Source organism: Bos mutus, chromosome 10, assembly GCF_027580195.1.
Source record: "Bos mutus isolate GX-2022 chromosome 10, NWIPB_WYAK_1.1, whole genome shotgun sequence".
Lineage (NCBI taxonomy): Eukaryota > Metazoa > Chordata > Mammalia > Artiodactyla > Bovidae > Bos > Bos mutus.
The window spans coordinates 4,484,265-4,500,221 of record NC_091626.1 but is presented as its reverse complement, the minus strand read 5'-3'; the positions used below and the strand labels follow the sequence as shown (position 1 = coordinate 4,500,221).

At 41.5% G+C, this 15,957-nt stretch overlaps 2 protein-coding genes across 6 annotated transcripts in view; both read right to left on the bottom strand.

Annotated features, from left to right (window-relative positions):
• The window catches only part of ARL14EPL (ARF like GTPase 14 effector protein like), a 37,459-nt gene extending 36,475 nt beyond the window's left edge, over nucleotides 1–984 (bottom strand). For both annotated transcript variants that reach the window (XM_070377209.1, XM_070377210.1), the window contains exon 1: nucleotides 416–984. The gene's annotated coding sequence lies outside the window, so the exon portion shown is untranslated. The remainder of the gene's footprint in view (nucleotides 1–415) is intronic.
• A 154-nt stretch (nucleotides 985–1,138) lies between these two features.
• The window catches only part of LVRN (laeverin), a 78,302-nt gene continuing 63,483 nt past the window's right edge, over nucleotides 1,139–15,957 (bottom strand). For all 4 annotated transcript variants that reach the window (XM_070377205.1, XM_005901950.2, XM_070377206.1 and 1 more), the window contains 5 exons: nucleotides 14,598–14,705; nucleotides 13,260–13,427; nucleotides 12,908–13,045; nucleotides 4,703–4,778; nucleotides 1,139–2,141 (listed from right to left, as the gene is read on the bottom strand). In XM_070377205.1, coding sequence (XP_070233306.1) covers nucleotides 2,001–2,141; nucleotides 4,703–4,778; nucleotides 12,908–13,045; nucleotides 13,260–13,427; nucleotides 14,598–14,705 — 631 coding nt within the window. In that variant the 3' untranslated portion in view covers nucleotides 1,139–2,000. The remainder of the gene's footprint in view (nucleotides 2,142–4,702; nucleotides 4,779–12,907; nucleotides 13,046–13,259; nucleotides 13,428–14,597; nucleotides 14,706–15,957) is intronic.

Below are 15,957 nucleotides of genomic sequence, written 5' to 3'. Positions count from 1 at the left end.
GACTTGGTCAACGAATGGTCTGAAGAACCCCATGTGCTCCTCTGGTAGGATCAGGGCTTGGCATCACCTACTAACAAGCGTCAGGGCCCGCTCGGACCCCGGGCACCAGCATCCAAGTACACTTGGTGGAGTAAGCACAGGAGGGGAGGAAGACCAAGGAGAGGGGACATGGACAAGCAGGTGGAAGGACGCCAAGGTGACTGGAAAGGGAGAAGGACAGGGGAACCCAAGGGGAGAGAGCGGGTGGAAGAGGAGGAGAGGAGGAGAGAGCAGTGGGGAGATACGTGACGCGGTGATGGGGAGATGCGCCGGACGACTGGAAGAGACACAGGAAATAGAGAATGCACGTTAAAAACCACACAGGGAGATAGTGCACAGCGATAATTCGAAGCCATGGAGGTGGTTTATTGCTTACATTTTAAATTGCTGAACTTAAAGAACAGTCTCCTGGACCCACAATCCATCATCAAGTCTGTGCAGACGACTTTGGTTTATTCTCACGCCCCATAGTTTCCCACTTCCTCACAGGGAGAATCTTCCTGCAAGGTGAATATGAAAGTGAGCTTAAAAAAACCCTTAGATCACATTACCTTGAGCTTATACGACATATTTAAAGGCTTTTTCTAAAGGGCAGCTGCTATATAACACAGGGAGCTCAGCTCGGAGCTCTGTGATGACCTAGAGGGGCGGGAGGGCGGCTCAAGAGAGATGAGACATATGCATACATACAGCGGATTCACATTGTGACACAGCAGAAACTAACACAACATTGTAAAGCAATTATATTCCAATTTCTTTTAAATTTTAAAAAATAGAGGCTTTTCATTGACATAATCCTTAGTCTTTACAGCATCACTCTGAGGTAGATAGGAGATCTGTAGTTTTACCCCCATTCTGTAAAAACAAAATCAAAATTAAGAATTTAAACAGTAGACACACAAAGTCTAGAGTAGGGTGATTTGCCTTAGCGGTCCTGATTAAATCAGAGGTAATAAAACTGAGCTAATTCTGTACATGGGGACTGATGACAACGTTTAAAGTTGTCCAGACTACAAACAGGTTCAATTTGGCCAATTGAAACCCCATTTCGAACGTAATCCCCCTGAGTGCAAAGTTGTAAAGATGATGCTCTGGTTAATCTGTTAGTTCTATTTCTCTTTATTTGACCATTTTCCTTGGCACTAGAGATGAGCCCATAATTGCTATTTGTCTGTTGACATCACTATTTTTGCGGCTATACTTTGGCTGAAAGACAGTCCATCCCACAGGTGAAGTATACAGTCCAGAGCTTCAGCAGAGCCTTGGTCTCCATCTGGTCTCCACAACAGCGATCCTACAGGGACTTCCTGGGTGCTATGACCCTGGTCTCTTTGTGACACCAGGAGGTTCAGTAGCCAGTAAAGTGTGGGACGATGCAGCAGACACTGGGGAGAGAGACAGGGGCAGGAGGAGACTCGTTTCTTGCCTCTGGGGCACTTACAATGGCTCATAAAATTGTTCTTTTTAAAATTTGCATTTCTTTGGCTTTTCTGTCTGCCAGTGAATATTATTTTTCTGGTTTCTATTTCATTATACTGTTGTGTCATTTGCTTATTACTCTTTTCGGTATTGAACTAAATAAACCCTAGAGCATTGCAAATTTGTGTTTCCCTCAGAAAAGAATGCTCTCATTTAGCTAATGATGTAATATTCCACTGGCCTTCACAACAGAATGAGCGAAATTTTGCAAGGTAAATTTGTTTTTCCAAGGCATTTAAAGTAAATTATGTGGTTCGTAGCCTGACATGAAGCAAAATCTTCCCCAGAAATACAGCATGGTTGGCCAAATTCCCAACAGTCGCTGAGCCAAATGTGACAACATGGGAGGGACAGGACTCTGAGCAGCAAAGGTGACTGAAATGCAAACAAAACGTGTGGTTTTCCAGACTCAGAGAATATTGGAGGACAAAACTGTGAGCACATTATAATACGCAAGCGAAAGGCTGAAAGTCACCAGTAAATTATGTGTTTTTCCGCAGCCACGCCGCTATCCTGGCACTTCGCTCTTTATTTTTCAGATTCTCGTTCTTTATTGTCTGTAATTTGGCCTGAACTGTGAGTCTCTGGTGCTCCTCCAACATGTTACTGCAAAACTGCTGCAGCTGAAAGAACAAATAGATGGTCAGTCCATCGGTGTAAGTGAACTTCTTACTTAGACACAGTCAGACACAGTTCATGTTAGGTAGTATCGGGATCTTGCAAACGGATGAATGGCAGTTGGAATGAGTAGAAATGTGTGTCCCTGAGAAATGCGACTGAGAAAATATGACGAAGAATACACCTGTCCTGAAGAAGCCGATGCAGAGAGGAAGTTCCAGGAAGTAGAAAATCTGTCTACTTTATTTGCTGCTCTATTCCCCCAGCAGCACACAGTAGGTGTTCAACAAAGATTTCCTGATTCATGTTGGATATTAGACCAGATTTGTGGACAGAGAGACCTTCCCTCTTCTCAAAAATAACGTAATTTCCAAAGCTCAAACCCAGTACACAGCATCTGTTTCTTTACAAATGTTATCCTTAAGAGTATTTATAGTGGATCATCCAACTCCTTCACTGAATCAGGTCAAGCACTCAGTTATAAGAACATTTGTTCCAATATTACATACAAGCCGGATGCCAAGTGATGGATAATATACATGTCAAAAGTCTGTTTCTGTGTCACTGGATAAGAACTCAGAACACGGGCTACCATAAAATGATAGTGTACCCTGTTGTTTCTCCTCCTGGCAGGAGGGGAGGGGACAACAGAGGATGAGAGGATTGGATGGCATCGCTGACTCAATGGACATGAGTTTGAGCAAGTTCTGGGAGTTGATGGTAGACAGGGAAGCCTGGCGTGCTGCAGTCCATGGGGTCGCAAAGAGTAGGACAGGACTGAGCGACTGAACTGAACTGATCCTGTTTTTTAGTCGCTAAGTCCTATCTGACTCTTTTGTGACCCCATAGACTAAAGTCCATCAGGCTCCTCTGTCCATGGGATTCTCCAGGCAAGAATACTGGAGTGGGTTTCCATTTCCTTCTTCAGGGGATCTTCCTGACCCAGGAATCAAACCCCAATCTCCTGCATCGGCAGGCAGATTCTTTACCACTGAGCCAACAAACTTCACAAAAGGTCACTTAAACTTAATATATTTGAAATTAAGTAACAGTAGGGTTGTCATGCCTAACTACAATGCAGAAGATAAGTAAGGTTCTAGGAAAAAGTAGATTAAGGGAACAAGAGCAAACCTCTCTCTCTCCCCGCCACATCTGGGCATTCCTGCCAGGCATTAGGAGCCACATGCCAACAGCATTGCCCAAGACTGGGAGTCTGCAGCGGGCGGGAGGGGAGTGTGGGTCTGGGGACTGTGGGGGGCTTCATAGGTGCTTGAGAGCATGAGAGAGGCCAGGCTCCAGCAGGGTAGAGAAGAAAGACCAGATCAAGAGATGTGAGAGTGGATAAAAACTGCCGGTATGGAGGGAAAAGGGATTCATGTGACTTTCATTTTCCTTTTTTAGTAATTATTTTCGATATTACCATGTGAACTGATACAAATAGGACTGTTGGGCATTAACAGCTTTTTGATAAGGATATTCATGGGAGCTAACTTACTTGTTTTCAAAATTGCAATAATTGAACCACTACTAAATCCATTTCTGCGTTTTTAAAAAAAATGAACCATCAGTGATTGTAGACTTTTGGAACTTTGGAGAGAGCTAAAGTTACACAAACTTCACTCACTCATTCAATAACAACAGCAACACTTTTCTGGGTTCTGTAGAGAGAAAGCTGAACTGAGGCACTTTTGAAGAGATCAACACACAAACTCAGTGTTGCTTCTAGGAGCTGCCATTTCAGCATTTTTGGGGGTGCCCCTCACTCTCTTGTCTGGGGAATCCCTGATAAGATTAGGTCCTGACAGCTCAGTCTCAGGCAGGCCGAAACTCAAGCAGAGATCATTCCTCCAGGAATTATCAGTTCTTCTCTTTCACAGTAACAGCTACATAGGATGATTTGGGTGCATGGAGGAGAGGGTGTCAATGAGTTAATTAAAAGTGTCCTAGAGGATGTGTTTGAAAGAGGGTCTAAAAGGATGATTAGGAATTTTCCAGCCAAAGACAGGCATGAGGAGGCCATGAGACAGAAGGTAAGTGTTTCTGAAATCTAGGAAATGTGCAAGGACATGATAATTTAAGACATTTTCTAAGTGGAACAGTGTAACTAAAGGAAATGTGTGCAGAGGTGCCTATGTCTTTTATTCTCTGAAATGGTTCGTGAAGAGGGCAAAAATTAAGACGGAGAGTAAGGCAGCCAGATTATGAAGGGTCTTGTGCACTAATGAAAAAACTTCTACATTTTTTGTGAGAACTATGATGAGCAGGGCAATGAGCGGCAGCACTGTGATGGGTGGGACGGAGGGAAGACAGGACCAGGGTGTGGAGGCCGCAGTCTGTTGCAATGACTCAGATGGGAAATGGTGAAATCCAGCCCTCCAAGAATAAGAATGGTCTCTATTTCAGGAACAAGGCAGAATTAAAGACATTTCCTGCACAGCAAGAATAGCACCAATAGAGCACAGAAGGTAACAGTTCAGATAAGCTTATTATTTTTAATTTTAGCAACTCCAGATTACATAAAAATGGCTTCTACATTATCATAATTCACACTGTCTATACTACTTACCTCTGAGATCTGTAAATCTGTACTTATGGTTCTCCCAATCACATATAGTAGGGTAACCAATGATTGTGTTCCATACCTACAAAGCAACAAACCGCTAATCAGGAGTGGAAAATGTTTTGTAAGACAAAGCTATACAGCAGGTGAATGCTAAGTATACAGTCCCTATTAATCCCTATCTCCCAAATCTAAGCAAAAGCATATATAAAGTAGTTTAGCTTCATCTTTTAATAGAAAATTCATGCTCTAGAAAAGTCTACTAGCACAAAGAAGTAATTACAGTTAAGTACTGATTTGTGTAACACATGGTTTTAAAAGTTTCATATAAATGTAAAAAGCTCTTCTTAAAAACAGTAACAGCAACTGCTTTTATCTTTTAAAATGAAGTGGTTAGAATAGATGTCACACACCCAAAATTAAGAAAATTTAAAAGAGAACAAGGAAATATTCAAAGTACATTCCTTAAAAATGTAGTTAATATAGAATCAGTTTCAGAAGCTCTGACTTAAATACCCTGAAAGCTTACTGAAACTTTCGTATTTGTGCTTTTTCGAAAGAGGATCCATATCTTCAGAGATTCTCAAAATGCTGGTGCTCCCTGATGGCTAAGGACTCTGGGTTTCCTTGAGCTCCCTGAAGAGGCCTGGCCGCTGAAACTCCCCTTTTAGTTTAGTGACCCTGACAGCCTGACAAGATGCCTGACACACAACCACGAAGCATTGCTGTAGAAAGACGGCAGACACATACCTGCTCAGAGTGCTGCTGGGGTTAAGAAAGTAAAGAAAGACTTTTGGATGCATTAAAAGAGAAAGAAAATTAAAATAGGTTAATATAATGGAATGGACAAGAAAGGATTGAACTACCATTGTCTTATTCATAGTTGATTCACACAACTGACTTACTCCCAAAATGTATACTTGAAACTAAAATCTGTGAGACTTAACATTGGCATCTGTGTGACAAAGGTGGGAGAGAACAGTGCTTTCGTCCTTTTTTAAGTTCCCAGCTGTAAGGTCAACTGAATCTACTTCAGCACAGTGGAGAACAGGAGACAGCTACATATAATTCAGGCAAGCAAACCTGTTTCTATGGGGAAAGAAGAAATGTTTCCTAGCTCTTCATTTTTGCTGGCCAGGTATAAAAAGCCTGTGAAATGACTCAAGAAATTCGACAAAATCTGCAAAGAAACTGAGCTCCAAAAAAAAAAAAAAAAAGGTAGGAAATAGAAGAAAACTACTTACGTTGCTAAATGTATGATTTTTCTACCAAATAAAGAGAAAAGCTATGCTAAAAGCTGAGTTGGGTTTGAAGACACCTTGGGACAACTTATAAATTGTCAAAATGGGGAATCAGATATAGTTCAAAGCATTGGTGTAGAGATTAAATGTGATGACTTGTGTTGAAGCACCTATCAGGGTACATTCTTCATTCCTTCCTATTCTTGAAAGTTTGAAGAGGAGATATTTTTGAGACAGATGGTTTCTCACTCCTGTTGAAAGAGTAGTCTCTCTGAAATAGTACTCAACAACAACAAAAAAATATGTTACAAATAGTCTATCCTGCCAGTAGTGTATTAATGTGAAGGCAGGAGCCAGTGTTTGTCAGTACAGTTGCCCCTTCAAGAAACTGATAACATTCAGTGCTGCTGCTGCTAAGTCGCTTCAGTCATGTCGGACTCTGTGCAACCCCATAGACGGCAGCCCACCAGGCTCCCCTGTCCCTGGGATTCTCCAGGCTAGCCACGGTGATTTGGAACATCAGTCCATCTCGCCTTCCACACCTTCCAGTTCCCTCCTTTCTAGCATTCGTACTCAACAAAAAAATATATGTTACAAATAGTTTATCCTGCCAGTAGTCAAGTGTATTAAGGTGGAGGCAGGAGCCAGTGTCTGTCAGTACAGCTGCCCCTTCAAGAAACTGATAATATTCAGTGCTAGCCAGGGTGATTTGGAACGTTAGTCCATCTCACCTTCCACACCTTCCTCTTCCCTCCTTTCTTGCATCCGTCCTCCCCCCCCCATCCCTTCTGCCACATCTGGCTTCCTGCAACAAGCATAGAGGCACCCAGGCATCTAGCCTGACCCGGTGACAGGCGATGGGAATGGGCCCTCCAGTGCCTCAGCACACCACTCTGATAACATCTTAATTCTCTCGGTTGTTCCAATCTAACCCTTTCAGCTCCATGTTCCCCATCATGAAATAGGACAGAGTAAAGTAAAAATGAGTGTAAGTTTTTAAGCTTAAGACTTCAGCCAGTATAACACATTTGGAGAGAATTCCCTGGTGGTCTGGTGGTTAGGTCTCCATGCTCCCACTTCAAGGGATACAGGTTCGATATCTGGTGGGGGAACAAAGATCCTGCATGCTGTGTAGCTCAGCCACTATATATATAATTTATATTATTATAATTCATATATTATTATTAAACATATTTGTTATATATAATAAACTGGAGCAATCAAAAAAGAAAGAGAAAAGTGCTGTCAATTAAAATGGCACAAAAAAATTAAATAAGTAAATAAAATAGCACAAAGTTTTGGGAAGTTAAAAAACTTATCTGGAGAAGAAATTAAGCATTTGCTGAGGGTAAGATTTATTCAGTTTGATACAGCTGATACTTTGTATTCTATATTCAAGTAAAACTAGGGTTTTCCTATAGGCCACAAAGTCTACAGTGTTTTATAAAAGCCGAAAGCAAGGTAACAAGGATAATACAAATAACATTTCTACCGCATCCAATAAAACATCACCAAAAAATCGTGTTGCCTTACGTCTATTTACACGCTCTTTCATAGGGTCTGTCCACAGCTGCAGGTATATATAGTGACTTCTCTGTAACCTGAAAGATGTCTTTATGGTTAATGGACGCTCCTTCACTGGGATCAGGATCCAAAAGATCTCTCATCTAACAATGCACAGCCCTGAACAGGGGAGCGAGAGAAGCAAGAGCAAACCATTTTGCTCAAGCAAATGGTCCTACATACACGTTCAGATCAGGCTCCCTGGGAAGAATTTTGGGCTCAGTTGGGACCGCTAATGGCAGGGTCTCAACTGTTTCGCTTGGCCAGCCCTACCTGCTCCTTTCCAGGGCCTTACGCTGCAGCCAGTTATGAAGGCCCATCCCCAGTCAGACTCTCAGCCCTGCCCTCCCAGCATTTACTGGTGTCCTCCCCTCCACACAGAAGGGGATTTCTTCCAACTCAAGCCCCCTTCTTCTCTTAGTCCCCAGAGCCCTTTCCATCTGTCCTCTGTAACATTTATCAGACACCATGTCTTCATCACTTTACAGCCCCTACAACAGCTTGAGCTAACTGCCTCAGCATAGAAAAACTAGAACATTTATTACCAGAAAGAACCTTACAGTTGATCACATACAACATCTTCCATTTTATACAACTTTTTAACCGAGGCCTAAAAGTTAACTAGTGGGTCATCAATAAATAAATGTTGGTCTAGTTTCAGTTCCAGATGAGAGGGTAAGAGAATTTAGTTTCTCATCTGTCTTTGTTTTGGAACAACTGACCTACTGGCAGAATGACAGTTTATGTTAGCACAGACAGTACAAAGCAGGATCAAAGTGACAAGACACTGGGCTAGATGCTAGATTTCCTTCTGACGGGCTTCTCGGAGCTTTGTGATGCTAACATATACTGTGAATTTGAGGGAGTTAAAATAGTTTCCAAACTGATTGGGCTACTGCCTCCCTTGTTTACAGAAGGCTTGTCAGTATCTTCCATGAATAATGCTCAGTGACTTTCAGAAAACTAAGATCATGGCATCTGGTCCCATCACTTCATGGGAAATAGATGGGGAAACAGTGGAAACAGTGTCAGATTTTATTTTTTGGGGCTCCAAAATCACTGCAGATGGTGACTGCAGCCATGAAATTAAAAGACGCTTACTCCTTGGAAGAAAAGTTATGACCAACCTAGATAGCATATTGAAAAGCAGAGACATTACTTTGCCAACAAAGGTCCATCTAGTCAAGGCTATGGTTTTTCCTGTGGTCATGTATGGATGTGAGAGTTGGACTGTGAAGAAGGCTGAGCGCCGAAGAATTGATGCTTTTGAACTGGGGTGTTGGAGAAGACTCCTGAGAGTCCCTTGGACTGCAAGGAGATCCAACCAGTCCATTCTAAAGGAGATCAGTCCTGGGTGTTCATTGGAAGGACTGATGCTAAAGCTGAAGCTCCAATACTTTGGCCACCTCATGTGAAGAGCTGACTCATTGGAAAAGACCCTGATGCTGGGATGGATTGGGGGCAGGAGGAGATGGGGACAACAGAGGATGAGATGGCATCACCGACTCGATGGACATGGTTTTGGGTGGACTCCAGGAGTTGGTGATGGACAGGGAGGCCTGGCGTGCTGTGATTCATGGGGTTGCAAAGAGTCAGACACGACTGAGTGACTGAAGTGAACTGAACTGAAACATTCTGGAGAAACACGAGTTTCAAAGCTAACTCACAAGTGATCAGTCACATTTTAGTAAATTCAGAATAAATCCTTTTCACTTAAATATGATAAATGTTACATTTGTGATAGCATTTGTTTACTCGTCTCATATCATTTTATGAGGACTGGTGACATACAACTATTTGTGTCAAATACAACTTTAATAAGTGATAAGTAAATATTCTACTATACAACGAATAAGGTAAGCATCCTGGTGCCATTTTAATGTAGAAAACATTTGAATTATTAATTTGAACTTTTATGTCCTCTTATAATCCATATACATTATTACTATTCAAAATCATTTTCAAAATTCAGCAAGACTGGTGACTATAAATTGAATCCTAAAAAATAAATCTTTTAGATGTAGAAGGCAAATTTACTTGAGTCTCAAAGATGTTTTGTAGCAGAATGGGCAAGAGGAGTGAACTGAGATTAATTTATCATAAATAAAAAAGAAAAGCATCTATTTTATGAGCATAGCATTTTGTTAAAAGATAAAAAAATTTAAGCCATGGTTAAAAGTGAATGCATTTATAATTCTAAGAACTTCTTAGGGATGATGAAATATCCATTTAGAGTTGTTCTTTTTTTAAACAAAGGAAGTCCTTCTATACTCATGTCTAATACAGTTAGATCATTTAAATAAATTACTAGACAATGGACTTTTTAGAGTAATGCAAACACGCTTCTGTTCTCCAAATGCAGAAAAAATTCTTCTGAGGGATAAAAATTAAAACACGTTTAAATTAAGAGCAATCTTTCCCATAGGTTGCTCAAGCCATTTGCAAGAGCTTCACCAGTTAGATGTGCTTTGTATGGTATAGAAAGAGAGGGAAAATGAACTGGGGGGCTGTTTTGCCCCACAGAGCAGTGCTATGCAGTCGAATTCTCTCCAGGATGGAAATGCTCTCTGATCTATTACGGTAGCTACTGGCCACACTGAGCACTTAAAACAAGGCTAGTACAATTGGGGAACTGAATTTTAAATTTATTTAATTGCAGTTAATTTAAATAGCCATATGTTAGCTAGTAGCCATCGTATTGAGCAATGCTGCTGCTGCTGCTGCTGCTAAGTCGCTTCAGTCGTGTCCTAGTTAATTTTTTAATCTGGTGCCAATTGGTTCCTTGTTAAACTACACCTGGGTCACTCAGGGGACTGTCGAAAGGTATAGATTTTGCACCCTATTCTAACAGATTCTGATTTTTAAGGAGTAGGTGGGCTTGGAAGCCTTTAGATGTTTCAGACACTCCAGCTAATTACAAAGCTCTGCCTCCTGGGGCTGCGGGGATTAGGGGGATGGCGGAGGTGGGGGTGGGGTGGGGAGGCAGGAGATACAAGAGACCTGAGTTTGATCTCTGGGTTGGGAAGATCCCTGGAGGAGGAAATGGCAATCCACTCTAGTATTCTTGCCTGGAAAATTCCATGGACAGAGGATCCTGGTGGGCTACAGTCCCTGCGGTTGCAAAGACTCAGACCAGACTAAGCACGCAACATTAGAAAGTGTCAGGTTTGTGCTTATGCTCACCTGTCTGAGTGTGGATATGACCCAGGACTGACAGGCACCATGTCACCTTCAGACACAACATGAAAGACCCTTCAGTTCAGTTCAGTCACTCAGTCGTGTCCGACTCTTCGTGACCCCATGAATCGCAGCACTCCAGGCCTCCCTGTCCATCACCAACTCCCGGAGTTCACCCAGACTCACGTCCATCGAGTCAGTGATGCCATCCAGCCATCTCATCCTCTGTCGTCCCCTTCTCCTCCTGCCCCCAATCCCTCCCAGCATCAGAGTCTTTTCCAATGAGTCAACTCTTCGCATGAGGTGGCCAAAGTACTGCAGTTTCAGCTTTAGCATCATTCACTCCAAAGAAATCCCAGGGCTGATCTCCTTCAGAATGGACTGGTTGGATCTCCTTGCAGTCCAAGGGACTCTCAAGAGTCTTCTCCAACACCACAGTTCAAAAGCATCAATTCTTTGGTGCTCAGCCTTCTTCACAGTCCAACTCTCACATCCATACATGACCACAGGAAAAACCATAGCCTTGACTAGATGGACCTTTGTTGGCAAAGTAATGTCTCTGCTTTTGAATATGCTATCTAGGTTGGTCATAACTTTCCTTCCAAGGAGTAAGCGTCTTTTAATTTCATGGCTGCAATCACCATCTACAGTGATTTTGGAGCCCAAAAAATAAAGTCTGATACTGTTTCCACTGTTTCCCCATCTATTTCCCATGAAGTGATGGGACCGGATGCCATGATCTTCATTTTCTGAATGTTGAGCTTTAAGCCAACTTTTTCACTCTCCACTTTCACTTTCATCAAGAGGCTTTTGAGTTCCTCTTCACTTTCTGCCATAAGGGTGGTGTCATCTGCATATCTGAGGTGATTGATATTTCTCCCGGCAATCTTGATTCCAGCTTGTGCTTCTTCCAGCCCAGCGTTTCTCATGATGTACTCTGCATATAAGTTAAATAAGCAGGGTGATAATATACAGCCTTGACGTACTCCTCTTCCTATTTGGACCCAGTCTGTTGTTCCATGTGCAGTTCGAACTGTTGCTTCCTGACCTGCATACAGATTTCTCAAGAGGCAGGTCAGGTGGTCTGGTATTCCCATCTCTTTCAGAATTTTGCACAGTTTATTGTGATCCACACAGTCAAAGGCTTTGGCATAGTCAATAAAGCAGAAATAGATGTTTTTTCTACAACTCTCTTGCTTTATCCATGATCCAGCAGATGTTGGCAATTTGATCTCTGGTTCCTCTGCCTTTTCTAAAACCAGCTTGAACAACTGGAAGTTCATGGTTCACGTATTGCTGAAGCCTGGCTTGGAGAATTTTGAGCATTACTTTACTAGCATGTGAGATGAGTGCAATTGTGTGGTAGTTTGAGCATTCTTTGCCATTGCCTTTCTTTGGGATTGGAATACACTTACAAATACACACAAGTGCCAGGAACTAGGAAGCACTGAGCCTGGGAAGTAACGTGAAGCTGTGTCTTAATTCTGGGCATGGTTAAGAAGGCATGGTTAATTAAGGCTTTCAATGACTGTGAAGCTGGGGAAAGCCCAGCCAGGAGAAGGATATTGAATCTCATTGTCTTCCTGCCCTTTGACCGTCTGCCGAAGACCATTAGTAAAATAGCTTGATTCCCTCCTCCAAAAAAAGAATGTATGGTTAAGTCATGTTCTAGAAAGAGCAATTATTAAAAATAAGCTATTTGATCTGTGCATTTCAATGTCTATTCTACCTGACAGGCTGTGAAGCAAGTATATTTAATCTTAAAAGGTGAAAAACATAAAATGTTCAATAATATGGAACCCAAATACATAAAGGGAATCTGACAAAAGACACAAGCTCAGCATCCAAGCATATGTAGTAATATGTTGCATATGTTGTTTCTTAAAGATACGGCGATGTATTTCACAAAACAAAATGGAAAATGTACACTCATACTGAAAAACATGACTTACTCTAATCTGTGTCTCTGAAGACAAGATTCTTGGTGGGCAAAATGGGGAAACTGAGGTAGATAAGTATCTCATGCAAAACTACATTCACAGAGAAAACCAAAACCAAGGGTAAGTGACCTTATCTTCCACGAAGCTGGTGTGTGGTAAGACTAAATGCAGGAAAAATAACCACTTTTCTAGGCAACGTGAAGGCCTTTAGGGACCTAGCCAGACTAAACCTGAGCCATTCACCAGATCGATGACCTAAAGAAAAGGGTGGTTTCACATTTCCTCCTCACCTTTCGCTCACAGCTTGCCAATTGTTGATTAAAAAGTCCTTTGCAACATATCGGCCAACTTCAGATGCTGCAACAGCTTCGATGACATTTGTTTCATTAAAAGTGAAAGGAGACACAGTGATGGCATAATCCATGTATCTGCAAAAGCACATTTGGCAGAAAATAAATATGTAAAAATTATTCAATAGAAAGAATATAAGTGGAGTTAAAAATCCCATATGGTTCTAAGTTAGTGGTGCATAAATATGTTTCATATTAATTCTTACATTAGCTCATGTCTGTTTTTCTCTCTTTAGTTTATTAATTGCATTCCTCCACCAAGAACCTTTTCAAGTTAAGTTACAATAATCACCTGTTCAGTATCCGTGGATCTTTACTGCAGCTCATTGCATAAGCAAGTTGAATCCTTTCTTCTTCCTCTGTGTTATTATTGTAGATTTTTAACAAAAAATCCCATTCTTTATCATTTCCCAAGGCAATGCCATAACATAAAATAACATTTTTAATTGGATTAGGTATTCTGTAAGATACAACATACAATGAAGTTATCTAGGTTGTCACATATTTAGAAGTATGCTGCTGCTGCTAAGTCACTTCAGTCGTGTCCAACTCTGTGCGACCCCTTAGACGGCAGCCCACCAGGCTCCACCATCCCCCGGATTCTCCAGGCAAGAACACTGAAGTATAAATCTAGAAAAAATGTCTGCGATCTCAGATATGAATATCAAAAGCTGGAATCTAGAAAAGCAACCGTGAAAACTGTCATTCACACTAATATCTTGAAGTCATCAAATTAGTTTAGAAACTAAGGAGATTTGAGGGAGAAACAAATTAGAATAGTACAAACAGTGTATGTTGATAATTTTGTTCAATTTCATATATTATTATCACATTTTCTAAGAGTCCATCTGAGGGCATATATTCACGGTAATATAATAACACCAAAATGACAAAGTATTGGTCTCAGCTGTCAGTGAGGCTGAAAACTTAGAGATGCGCTGATGCACTTTTATATGTATGAATAAATAACCATAAAGACCAACCTAAATAAGCACAGGTACTTATTAGGGAATGCCCTGGTAATGAGAGGTCCTGGGTGAGAATCCAGTGTATAATTTCTGATCTACTGTGAACTGCGGTGTTAGAGAAGACTCTTGAGAGTCCCTTGGACTGCAAGGAGATCCAACCAGTCCATCCTAAAGGAAATCAGTCCTGAATAGTCATTGGAAGGACTGATGCTGAAGCTGAAACTCCAATACTTTGGCCACCTGATGCGAAGAACTGACTGATTTGAAAATACCCTGATGCTGGGAAAGATTGAAGGCAGAAGGAGAAGGGGACGGCAGAGGGTGAGATGGTTGGATGGCATCACCGACTCAATGGACATGAGTTTGAGCAAGCTCCGGGAGTTGGTGAAGAACAGGGAGGCCTGGCATGCTACAGTCCACGGGGTTGCAGAGTCAGACACGACTGAGTGACTGAACTGATTGTTATGCACAGACCTACATGAGACAATTCTCTGTGTGCGTGTATCTGTTTTTAAAGGATATTTGAAAAAAAATAAAAAGAGAAAGAGATTATGTAAGTAAAAACAAAATGTTCCTTCCTAGAGTAAAAGCATGAAACATTGAGAGACATTGTTGGTGCTGAAACAGGGTAAAAAGAAAGGCAATTACAATATGACTCTTACTCATTCTCTGGATGGTTCATCCAGTTTCTGAAGAGTTCTCTGGACAGCTGAAGACAGTCCTCAAGACCCAACAAACATGCAGTTCCAAAAACTTTGTCCAGTGATATTCTTGAAGGAAAAGTCAAAGAACATTTATTTTTCATTACTACATTTATTTTTTTCTGCTTCCAAGAATATGTGTTTCATAAAAAGATGGGTATTTTAAAAACATCCTTCCAATAATATCAGGTTTGTTAAAAAATAGCCTCTGTGGATGGCAACTATATTTAAGATTCAGGGAAATATTTGCTGAGACGCTCTCAGGCACCAAATAAGCTCTCAGATGGATATTTTTTTGAAGGTAAGAAATAAATTACTGCCATCCTTCATCTCCCTCAAACACAGGTATACACATACACCACATCTGTTATCAATTTATTTTTTCTCTCTCATACAACAATTGGCTTACAGATTTTTAAAAAATGACTTCAGAGTATCTGATATAATACACTTAAAAATAAAGTTCTTTCTCTACACAGGAAAACAGAGGGAATGGTTTATTTCTCTCCTCTGACGCTATGCCTTCCCTCGCTTCAGCGCCCATTTTTCCTTCTGTTCCTCCTGGCTATTAATGTCATCCCCAGAAAAGGAATGGAGGTTTCTGTTTTGTTTTTATAGTTGAGCAGAGGTACATGTTATGACTGCAAAGAAAGTAGGTTCAAAAGAACATGGAGAGGAACAATGATAAATCCAGATAAGTGTGACATGTGACTCCTCACACTCTGCAGTTTGGAGTCAGAGGTAAAGGAACTCAGAAGGGTCAGAAGTTTTTCAGAAAATACAAGAGCCAAATCTCCTTTGTTCCCCCCTCCCTCTGGTTTGCTCTCTGCCTGGCCTGACCTTCTGATAAGCAGTAGTAGTAAGACCAGGGGTGGAAGCCTTCTGAGAGACAGCTCTGACCACTCACTACACATTCACTCCTCTCCCCACCCTTCCCAAGCTGGCAACAGCAAGAAGGAATTCTCTGGAAGCACAATCTAACTCCCGAGGTTGGCCCCAGGATGCTACAAAAAACAGGTCGCTTCAGGCCAGTGTAGGAGAGCCAAGGCCACAGCTGGTTAACAAAGGTGCCGCCTGGTTGGGCCCTTCTGCTCGCTCAGACAACTTGCCTATCCACTCTCCATTCCAGCTCCTCCCCCTGTCTTCCATCCATCTGTAAATCCAATGCCCTGTCCTTCTAGTCACACTCTCTAGGCTAAAATCTCTCCCCTTTTAGAAGGAAACCCATGAGAGAGAATAATCACCTTTTGTATAGTTTGTATTTTTTGCTTGGTTTAATTGACTTCAGCTTGATGTTGACTAGAGCTGGAGATGGAATTCC